We start from the raw sequence: 12,003 nt of genomic DNA on the forward strand, positions 1-12,003 counted from the left end.
AAATTAATACCAAAGTACAAATAGACTTGACTCTGGCTTGAAGATACGTATTGATTTGATAAAGGACACTTTGCTACTGTGGCTGTGCATTGTGGTTTATGTGCAAATGTATAACATCTAAATTTTCTAATATTATAAACAGACCCCATTTACTTTAACTCTGCGGCTATGGGATATCTACATTCTGGAAGGAGAGAGGGTTCTGACAGCCATGGCCTACACTATCCTCAAGTTGCATAAAAGTAAGTTGTTTCTCTCGACTGTTCAGTCTGAATGATGCTAAGAACCTGGGAATGTAACTTTATAAAAAGAGAGCCAATTTTTATGGACAAGAATCCCTCAGTTTCCCAAAATATTTTGTGTTCCTTTCATTGGCTCAAATATAAAAATGGCAATTCTTGGACTTCATATTGCATTTGTTTGTGTTTAAATGGTTAGCCTCTTTACTAAATGTGTATCGTGATAAGTTGCTCATCTGCATCACGGGCTCTGTTAGGGTGCACTTCCACACCAACTCTTGAAGTGCCATTTCGTGATGCATCTTCTAGGCCTTCCTTGAAGCCACAGTGAAAGCAAGTAGGAAAACTAATGACCTAATTCAACTCTTTCTGAGCCTGCAGGAAAGCTCTTCATTTCACCATCCAGTGACTCAAGCTGGATCTGTTAACCAAATATTTACCAACACGGAGCTGAATGCATTGTGGGTCAGATGAACTCAAAACAAGCCGAAACCACGATTCTTTTCTTACATATGTTCCAGAAAATCTTATATACTGTTACAGAACTTACTTTATAAGGGGTAGTACTGGCTTGTTTGGCTGCTCTGCTGCATATTAATCCAACTCTTAGGGCAATTGACCGAGTGCCAAGTGTACCTGGAAGTCACTTATATTATTCCCATGTAGTGACGTTCTCTGTAAGCCACCAAATGGAGATATAGAAACTATACAGCTAGCTAGATGTGCAGCAATCCAATGTGCAGTCTTAGTGTTCTCTTCTCCCACCCATTCCTATGCCACTGCGGATATTTAATCATTTGTAGTTGTGGGGAGGAACTCATCTGATTGATGCAGTGAGCCATTGAAAACAAGTGGGAGATCACAGAGGCATTTACATATGTGGACCCACAGCCTGCTGAGCCCCACCATTGCACTGCTGTGAACAGAGAGGTTTCAGATTAGTTAACCATTTTTGTTTTTATTTTATTTTTTAAAAACTTGTCTATCTGATTTGTTCAACAAAACTTTGCTTTTGCATGTAGGTTGTCTTGTATATAACAGATGAGCACTGCCAACCCTATGAGGAGTCCTCATAGTATGCCTTGCAAATGCATTCTGTGTCTGCTGCACTAAGGAATAAGCTGGAATACCCATATATCTGTGTGAAAACTGTCTGAGTGAACCACAGTTTGGGTGGAGCTCACTTGTGTCTAGACAGTCAATAAAGGTTACCAGATGGCTTTAGCTAGCTGCTACTTTGTGCAAGGGGGGAAAACTGCCTTAAGTCTAGCATCTTGAACATGTTCAAGGGTTAAAAGTAAATTGTGTGCAGAAAACTAAATGTCTGTCCAGAATTTTAAAGGAGACACAATGTAATTTGGTTTTAAGTGGTTTCTTTTTCTTCTAGGACTTATTTTTCTTTTCTTTGTTAGAGCATGCTCATGTGGAAGGAAAAAAGGGAAGGACAATATTGAAATCCTTTTCTGACAAATTCCAGAGGAGGTGTCATTTTAGTCTGTTATAAAACACACACACACACAAAGAAGAGTCTGATGGCACTTTAAAGACCATTGCACTTACTGTAATGCATTGTTAGAAGTTTTTGTAAGTGGCATTCACTTGGTAGGCCACAACCCAGCCTGTTGGTCATGCAAAGAAAGCTATTTGTTCAGAAGTGAAATCCTCAGGACAAGAATATGTGGGCAGTGTGAGCAAGATGGATGGAATAAATGCATTGCACTGTTATAATGTAATCAGTGTTTATATGTAGTATTTCTGTGTATGTATTATAGCAATGTATATGCCAAAAAATTCATTTGCATTGGCCCCAAAGGCGGAATGAAAAGGAACAGATTTCTGCACGCAAATTAAAACTGACATTAGATATGTAAATACAGATGCTTTTCTGTGAAGTTATTCTGAATACATAGAATTTAATTCTTGAGGATTGTGCATTTTCATGACCAAATACATTGTCAGAAGCTGATCTGTTGCAAACAGTACCAGTGCAGCTTTACTCCCCCTAGAGGTGTTATTCTGAATGTGAGTCTGAACCATTCTGCATATGGCTGCAGACAGCAGTGTGCCAGACATTGCTTTATTCAGGCAAGAGGTTCTGATTAATCTAAATACCACAATGATGAAGTTATGCAACACTATAAATTTCCGCCAGGCTAGATCTAAGGGCATTAATTAGAGACAGAGAAAACTGTAAGTATAGAAGGCATGTAAAGGCATACAAGCGGAATGTATCAATGACTCACACTTACTGCAAATTTTACCTTTTTATTGTCTGCATTGATAGTTGTTATTTTGTTGAGATCAGCACTATTCAGTGGAAACTATATGTCTGAACTCTCATGGTATCTTCATTGTGCTGTATTTTCTGCTGCCTGCCAGAGCGCTTGTTGAAAATGACCTTAGAGGATCTAAGGGAATTCCTGCAAGAAAAAATTGCTGGCTCTTTGCATTTTGAAGATGATATTGTAATTGAGCAATTGCAAGCGTCCATGGCTGAACTGCGCAAAATGAAATTTGACCTGCCACCCCCGGGTAAGCAGAATATGTGTAATATTTTTATCATCTGCTATGAACCTAAGCACACTCCCTTCACCTCCCCATCTCTCTATCTGAGCAGAATTCAATTGGACTAGCCTCCAATTCCAGTTAGAATCTAGATGAGGAATGATTAGCACAAACACAAAGCCCTTTCAAAATCCAAGACTGGAGAGGCCGGGTCTGGGGAAGTGTTGCTGTACTCCATTAGAGTTCACTTGCCACCATTGGGAAGCCCCTCTCCTCTCTTGAAGTGGGACTCGGGGGCCTGCATCTGATGTTGGGGCAAAGAGACACAACTAGGGATTCTGTTGGTGTACTGCCCACCCTGACCAAGCCAGCTGAGTTTGTCTTGGGTGTGATGTTGGAGGAACCCAGAACTGTGGTTTTGTGTGACTTCATCCAAGATGATGTTGCCTCAGGTCTGGCTCAGGAGTTCATGGGCCTTCATGGGCCTGTCTCAAATGGTAATGGTCATTGGTCCAACACACCCATGATTTAGTATTTGCTCCGTGTGGGGAAGGGGTGGTATTTGACCTTATCTGTTGATAGTGGGACACGACAAACCATGCATTACATCAAAAGGGTTTGGTGCTGCGGTGGCATGCAATTAGGGGAGTATATATGAGTTCGCACTAGGAACTGTGGTTCTAGAAGAAGCCCAGGAGTTCTAACTAGAGTGCTTGGTGTCAGCAATTCCTAGCCTTTGGGGGGAAGCACTGTCAGGTTATATATACAGTATGAACATGAGCATGATCCAGCAGGGCTCTTCCTAAGGTCCATCTAATAGCCCAGTATCCAGCAGCCAACTAGCTGCCTCTAGGAAGCTCTGAAGCAGAGCATGGAGGCAATGGCCCTCACCTGCAACTGAGTCTACTGATTGGATGACCCTTAGCTCTAGTATTATGAGAGGTAGAGAATTTTATCTCTCCATTTCCTCCACCTCATGCATCATTTTATGAACCTCAATCATGTCCCTCCCTTTAGTCATATTTTCCCCCCTAAACTAAATATCTCCAGATCTCTTGAGTTGTTCCTCATGGCATTGTGTATGTATAAGGCATTCTCACGTATGTCACTGAAAATACATTGAGCCCTACTTGAGCTGTTTGCATATGTGCATGAATGTTAAGGCAGGATTAAAAAAAGAACCCCATTTAAATCAGATGAGGTAAGAGCTGCAAATATCACCATGAATTTTTTTTTTTGGGGGGGGGGGGAATATATATGAATTAGATGCACTAGACTGAGAGGCTGTTGTTCCTTTCCTGACCACTCGTTAAACTGGGCTGCAGAAAGTTTGGGTTCCTTTCAGCTGCCCTTCATTGTTGCACTTGGATTCAAAATAAGAAACTAATGTGTGGCTTTTCATTACAGCAAAATCTGAAGAATTCCCCAAGAAACCTCTGGGGCTGGAGCTCTCCCTCAATCCGGTGTCAGTGAAGCCTAATGTTGCAGCTAACGGCCAGAAAAAGGCGGCCGGCGACCTCAACCATGACAAAGATGTTGTAATGCAACCTTCTCCAGATAAAAGTCCTACTTACTTGAACAAAACAATAGTTAATTCAAATAAGGCAATGCATGAGATAGTCTCTGTTCCACAACCCAATGGACCACCCATCCAAGCTGAACCAGCTGATGTGCACCAAAATCCATTCCAGAATCATCATCAGCCAAGCCAAAAGTTTGAAATGGGAGAGAAACAAGTAGAAGAAAATGCCAATGAAATCCCATTGGAGGATGCTCCTATAATGCTGGATGATATTGAGGTCATTGGAGAAAGTCAGGATGTGGTGATGGTCTGTAAGGTGGCTGAATCATTGGAGAGGTGTAGTTTACAGGAAAATAACCCCTGTCTTTTTATAGATGATATAGACCATGCTGCTCCCCAGCGGCTTCAAGGTGAGACAGATGGATTGCCAATGGACAACTCTCTCTGGGAGGAGTCTCACTTGCAGAGCCAGACTTTAGAAGCAGACCTGTCTATCACCCTCAATAGTACAGAGACAGTATCAGAGTCAGAGATATTCTGCCAAGTGCCATTGCTTCCGTCTCTTGAAGAGAAAAGAACCTCAGAGTTGGCATCATCTGTGTGCAATGATGCAGCTCTTCAAGATGGGAGCATCACCTGCTCCTCTGAGGATTTGTTATCTGAAGATGTTGTGCTGCTTCCAGATCACCTGTACCAGCCTCCAAGTCCAGACTTGTCTTCTGTGGCAGAACATAGCCAGTCCACAACATGTGACTTGTCAGAAAGCACAGCTGCTCCATGTCCGACCAAAGCACTTGCTGCTCTTCTTCTCCCATTTCAGGATGGACAACGGCGACCTTCTAATGCATCTCAGTATGATAACCTGTCTGAAGGCGACAATGGAGAAGAGAAATCTCCTGTACAGGTGCCCGGTTCTAAGAAACTGGCAGTTTTAATACCACAGACTGAGCTCTGTGCTCCTGTGTTAAAGTGTACAGTGCCCAAGTCTGCATCAGTTGGGGAGCTAGAAAATCTGCAGAGGCAAAATTGGGAAACGGTAGATTTGATGCAACAGCCCAACGAATACGGCCAGCCCATTTCATTTGCGGTGCTGCATCCTCACAAGAACCACCCTGGTGGGGGCAGTGTGCCAATCTTATCTGAGCTGGACTCTGAGATGCCGTTGCTGTCAGAAGGCTTCCAAGCCCGGCCCACTTCATCCCCGGTGTTGCAGGAGCAGCACAGCCCCTTCAGAATAGTAAAGACTACCACCCCGCTTCACTTGGCTCATGCTACTGAGCAAGACTTCTCAAGCAAAAAGCAAGTGGCTCTGGCCTTGCCAGAAGCCAGCTGCCATGATGCAGGTGATGCTGACACACTTCCTCCTGTCGCTATGGAAACTCTGGGTGGGGATGCCAGGGACTGTGACCAGAAGTCACGGAACACTTTGAGTGGTTCACCTGCCCTTCAAAGGCCAAAGCCAAAAATCCCACCCAAGGTTTTCAAAACTCATTCAGATAACAATTTCTACCCCGGCTGCCCTCCCATGGTGCAAATGTCTAAGTCAGTCACATTCTAGTAGAGCTGAGAATGAGGAGATTAAGGTTTCACAGCGCTTATTCATGAGAGGTTTGGAATGAGAAAACACAGCCTAAGGAGGCAACTGCATTGCCAGTCATACTGTATACCAATAATTCAGGATGGAGCTTAGAATACAGGCCAGTAGACAATGCCTGTAGATGGATTCTTTACAAATTTGGGTTCTCCTCTTCAGACAGCTCCCAAAGTGCTTTGGAATCCGGCTTTTCATCTCCTCTTTCACACCTGAGTAGATGTCTAACAGATTTAACCTGACAAAACCATTTGAACTATTTCTTTCCAAACCCTTACAGCTGAAAATTTAAGGTGAGCATTAGAACACCAGGGAGGTGGAAGGAATCATTTAAGGAAGCAGGCGGACCACTCAGCTGTAGGTTTGGGCCAGTAGCACATCTTTTCAGTAGCAATAGTGGTGCGGCTCTTCTGTTTCAGTCTAGCAGCCAGTGTAGTCCTGTAAATTAAGCAGTGGATGATTCATGCCAGGAAAGTTAGCTTTTACAGCATCTATGCAATATCCAGCACACATTGTCCATGTGTGTGTTCTCTTGCAGTGAAACCAGGCGACTCAGCATGCCTGTTCTTTAGCTCCCTCACTTGTTTGCACTGATGAGGATTCTCAAAGATTAGTAAAAATATTTCATGCAGAGGAATGCTTTTCTGTTCAGTTGTACTGTGTGATGTGCTGCACATAGAGAGCAAGGGTAGTTTCTGAAAGAAGCCGAGGTGGTGGGCTGGATTCCATGCAACTCACCAGAGATGGGTTCATGTCCTTGGACCACTTGCATCACCAGGAGGGGTGACTGTGGCAGACAGAAGAACTGTAGGAGGGTCTGTCTACCCATCTCTCCCTCTGTATTTTTCCTGTGCAGATTCTGGAAGTGAGCTGGCTCACAACCATGCAGGTGACTCAAAAAAGCTTCTGTAAAGAGGGGCTGTACACTTGTACAAAAACCAGAACTGCTCTGTTATTCTTAGGCTGTTGGCAAACCACAAGAGTCCCGTGGAATTGACACTAAGGATACCATTTCCAGCCTAGCCTTGTGGAAAGCATGTTGGAGATGATAGGAAAGTCACCACAATTCTTGTGAATGTTCACACAGACATAAGCCCACTGATTTCATTGGAGCTTACTGCTAAGTAAGTGTGCATAGGATTGCAGCCTTTACTTTCCTAGATCCTTGATGCCATTCTTTGCCCATTTGTCTGCCAACAAAATGCAAAGTGGCCAAGACAGAAGACATAGCTTTAGAAGATAGCCTTTTCTAGGAACGTAAGGTGTGCTTTAAGAACGCGTATAGTCCTAAAAACTATAGCTTTAGAAGGGAGCTTTCCTAAGGCCTGGTTCTTCAAATACAAGCTTATACTTCATGCCCGACCTTCTTTCCAGAGCTGTTGTCCATCAGTATTTGCCCCCAGCCTTTTCAATGGATTGTCTAGTTTTTACTCCTGGGGCCAAGAAATGCCTCCTTAAACAGATGTCTGGTTTGAAGTGAAGGACTGGATAGTGCACAGTTGCTTGTTTGAATGGTCTATTGCTTTTTAATATTTTTACCTAGAAGTGAGGGAGCAAAGCAAGCAGTCTGCAGCTGGCAATCCTAACTTCCCTTTGCTAACCACAAGGAGAGGTTACTTGTTTAGCCCTGGGAGCCAGGAATTCTTCTAATGTCACAATAGCTTTGTTTATGATTTTAGGGGCTTGTATAACTTCTTGTCTGCCTCTTCCTTTGGTGAGATGGGGAAGAGGGAATAATAATCCTTAATTCTTACCTCATGGGGTGGTGTGAGGCCTAATGATTAGTTAGTTCTTGCAGTGTTCTTGAAGGAAAAGAAGAATGGCGATGGGGGAAGACAAAGATTGTGCTTGTGTGGAATTTTACATTTTACTTCCCTAACTGCTGCACAATTGTCGAAAAATGTTTGTGTATATCAGTCGTTCCAGGATAGTATTTCAAGGGTAAAGACTGATAAGTCTTCATTTTGCTCATTGGCTTCTAGAACAGAAAGAAAAGTGTTGAAAAACTCTTGATATCTAGGTTAGATTTCCCTCAACGCGCACAAGACTCCTGTTTGCTGTAGTTGGAGCAAAGGTTAATAGGAAAAAGATGGGATCCTGTTTAGTCAAATATGTGTTCATTCTACCAGTCTGATCTTCCAATTTCTGTATTATTATTTTTACGTGTACCTCCATTTTCAGTCTAATAAGGTACGATCAGAATTAAGGTCATCATGCAATACATTAGTTTTAAAGGTGCTTATCCAGAAATATTTCACAGCTGTCAAATGCACATCCCAGTTAGCACCTACATGCCTTGAACTTGTGACGCACATTTTCCACAAAAAGAATTGCTAATGGACAATATATGCTCTAGCTAATTGCAGTAGGACAGCCAATAGTTACCTTAAGGAAAGGCGACATTCCAGGCCCCTGCTGAGCTTTAGAGCACTGTGCCCTAGTGGAAACAGCAGATGTTGCCTCAATTAGACCTTTGGCTACCAGACAGCCAGAGAGCAGGACTGTGGCCCAATTAAAGTTTAAGATTATTTTTCAAAAATTATTATTAATGCGTGCCACACTCTTCCTTGTACAACTCCTGGCTTCAAAATGTTCATCTGTTTCCTGGGCCACAGATGTCTGAGCAGTGCTATAACATGTGGTCTCAAAATCAGCTGTTTAATTTCTGGAGCACTATATGGTTCAGTAATAGACTGGTACGATGACAAGCCACAGTGCCTATCTGTGTGCATGTCCTTTTTCATACAGCAGAACCAAGCTGGCTGTTGCTGTTTCGTTGTCCTAGCTTTTTTGTGCCCCTGTCTACTACAGACTCCCAAAGAACTGCACAGGAACCAAGGGACACTTTGAAACAAAATGAACTATAACAGAGCAGGCTCTGGACCAAATATACTCTATGAACTAGTCACGTTCCTCCAGCCCATTGGCTTTCCAGCTGTTTCTTTTGGAGCCTTTCCTTTTCTCTTGATTCATACTGGGGCATTCATGGTCCCTCTGCCCCCCCCGCCCCCCCCCCCGATCATAAGCCCGTGGCAATGAGCTGCTTCTCTTAAGGGCTTCCTTAAGAATCTTGGGTTACTTTTTGCCTTTATATTGATTGCATATGCTGATCAGATTGCTTGCATTCTTCAATTGCAATGCATGTATGACTCACTAAACTGACCTTGCAGGAAAGCTCTAACACTTTCAACTTTTCCTTACAATGGGAGGGAGTACAAATGTGAGTTAAGGGTAAAGGAGTTCTAAAAATGACAGTATCATGGCCTGATTTGCTGTGAACCAAGGAGGACAAGGCATTTTTCTCCATGCAATTGATCAAAAGATGCAGGATTCTTTGCTGGGCTACTCTCCTTGAAACACAGCAAAATCCAATAAATGTCTAGAGTTTTATTTAACCAGCGTGCTCCTTAAAAGGGGCAAATCCCCAAAGAGGAGCAGACTTTGTATCACCTTCTCAAGGCATGACACTTCTCAAGCCAATAACTTGAGCAACCCACAGATCACTGCAAGGGGGGGGGGTGAACCTCTGTGAGGAGTTGCAGCAGACATTAACCATGTGTAAGGTTACTAGGAAAATGTATAAAGCAACTCTCTGGTCCTACCCAAAGTTAGGTAGATACCTAGAGGATAAGACAGGCTATTCACCCATCTTGTTTATGCTTTAGAGGTGTAACTGTCTTATTTACATTAGAAATGTAAAATGTAACTTTACATATAGGAGTTGGTCACAGTGCATATTGTACTTTGAAAAGGCATTCAGATAATAACAGTTGTGCAGGTATTAGTAAAACCTGGATGAAATAGTAATTAATGTTAGATGTATTTAAAATGTACGATTTCCCTAGGCAGTACAGCCACCCAGGTAAAAACTGATAAACAATGCCTACCCAGTAGGATCTCTGATGTTCATATGTGCAACATTCCCTGTGTGCAGCATTCTCATGTTAAAACCCAGGTGGAAGCATTCTCTATCTGCAGTTATTGTCTAAATCTCTTTGTTGAGGGACTTTGTTGTCAAGCTCATACAAACATTCTTCTCTGCCAGTGGCCTGTTCCAATTCTAGTTTGGAAGCGGCTGTTTCAAACTGGAACAGTAGAAAGGAGGGCACGGTACTTTGTTTCCCTTGTTGATTCACTCCCCCCCCCCCAAAACTCCCTCAAATCCGACCAACCTCTCTCTTGGAAATGGCACTGGGACCAAAGCAAATGTGAGAGTGACAAGGGGCATAAGAGAGCTTACCTTGGTGCGCATGCCTGAAATTCTCCACCCTAAATTTTAGTTCAGTGTCACGTGCAGATAGGAAACCAATTTGATTCTGCTCTAACAGCACAATTAAATTTGAGACATTATGGAAGTGGACCAGAATGCTAAAGAATTCAGCCGGGATGCCTGCAGCAAAAAAAGAGGATTAGGTAATGCAAGAGTGTAAAACAGACTCCAAACAGGATGCAAGAGGGACTAGTACAGTGCATCTTACGTGGAAAGGTAAGAGAGGGTATTTAACCGAGATAGTAGTTTTTCATCACACAGTCTGTTTTTCAGGTTCTCTCAGCTGGAGAGGACTAGTGAGGAGTTAGAAAAGGAGCAACTTTTAGTCCAGTATTCTAGCAACATTAGGGATGCCCTTGTACAAACTAGACTGCCATATGCAGAAAGCTACTTGGATTTCAACGGCATCTAGTTTAGGGACTATATTACATGGTGTTTTGTAAGCTTAATGCTTCCTACTTTTGGACAACAATGCATTTATCACCTCTAGTTGCAAAGTGAGCTCTAGAGAGGTTTGCTAGTGGTATTTTTCTTTTGATGCCATTATTTCCTATTCAGGTTTGCCCCCTTTTGCTATAGGAGCGTGCCCACTGTAAGTCAAGACAGGACAAGTACAATATCTCCCTTGAAAATAATGTGTGTGCTTGGTGGGGGCTGTGGAATATTCAGTGCAAAGACGCTTACTTGTGCAAGTAGGCAAACAGCAACCTCGCCTGCTCTATAGCAAACAATGAATGGCTCCTACAGCCTTCCTAAGTAAGGGGAATGGAGCCAGTATTTCTTTAGGAACTCAGGAAAATACTCCCTCCCCCCACCCCAATCCCCAAATGGTGTGCATGTAGCCGAGATGTATTTAGTTTTAATGTTCAGCTAGGGGTTGGATCAGATCCAACACTTTTGAGCAGAAACAGTACAGCCACGTGGCAGAAATTCAGCATGGAGGTTCTGGAAACTCTTCCATTGTTGAAATTTGTAACCTCTGCAGTTCAGTAGATTGGTCCTTTTGTGCACTTTGATCGCTCTGCTGCCATTGTCTTTTTTTATTATTACATTTTAATTGCTATTCTTGTTTACACTTCTTGAGAGCTTCCTCTGTAACTCCGTGTATTGTATTATTGCTTTCATGCCTTTTTATGTATATGCTTTTGGGGGGTGGGGTGGGAGGGCAAAACAAAAACCATTCACTTTTTTTATTCTGATCCAGAAGGACTGTACAGTGTTCAAATGCTGTGTTTTACATGGTTGTAATAACAGTTAAATTTTAGCACAAACGGCTGCAAATTGATTCTGTAATTTGACACGTGTGGATTTATTTCTCACATCCCTTCTTGTGCTGAGCTCTTGGGCTGGGCTGGACTAAGCCACTCAGCTAGAGAGCACCAAGAGTTCCCATGGGCACTGGGCCTCTTCCTATGGCTGCTGGAAGAAGTTAGATGTGGAGAGGAGGGAACTAGAAGTTAATCACCATTGTTCATCCTATGAATCTTACTTAGAATAAATTTGGCCTAACTGTTGCAGCACCAGGTATGCCAAGCCTGAAAGATAATATTTGTAATCAACATAGAACATTGCTAGATCACTGCTTGTCAGCATTATTCCCTTGGCTAAGGATGTATTTTGCTTGGAGACACTCTGTAGTAGCTGGGGAGCAATGATTTCAGGTAATCTTTTGCTGGGATGGTGCCAAAACTTTGAAGTTGCCTTCATGTGGACAGTACTATAAGTTTTTTTTGTGTGTCCCCCCCTGGATGGTTAATATCCTTTCTGGGCTAATGGCAGGCAAATTCTAGTTTTCTGGTTCTATAGTACTTCACGCTAAGAATATGCAATAGTTGTAGGCTGTGGCCTGTGACCCGATAAACTAAAACAATTGTCT

The 12,003-nt window shown here is 42.8% G+C and overlaps 1 protein-coding gene across 3 annotated transcripts in view; it reads left to right on the top strand.

Moving 5' to 3' along the window:
• The window catches only part of LOC310671529 (uncharacterized protein), a 91,085-nt gene extending 79,687 nt beyond the window's left edge, over nucleotides 1–11,398 (top strand). For all 3 annotated transcript variants that reach the window (XM_083427762.1, XM_083427763.1, XM_083427761.1), the window contains exons 13-15: nucleotides 143–242; nucleotides 2,619–2,771; nucleotides 4,152–11,398. In XM_083427762.1, coding sequence (XP_083283888.1) covers nucleotides 143–242; nucleotides 2,619–2,771; nucleotides 4,152–5,824 — 1,926 coding nt within the window. In that variant the 3' untranslated portion in view covers nucleotides 5,825–11,398. The remainder of the gene's footprint in view (nucleotides 1–142; nucleotides 243–2,618; nucleotides 2,772–4,151) is intronic.
• Nucleotides 11,399–12,003: the final 605 nt, after the last annotated feature.

The sequence above is a fragment of the Podarcis tiliguerta genome, assembly GCF_965153285.1.
Source record: "Podarcis tiliguerta genome assembly, chromosome: 1".
In the NCBI taxonomy this organism is placed as follows: domain Eukaryota; kingdom Metazoa; phylum Chordata; class Lepidosauria; order Squamata; family Lacertidae; genus Podarcis; species Podarcis tiliguerta.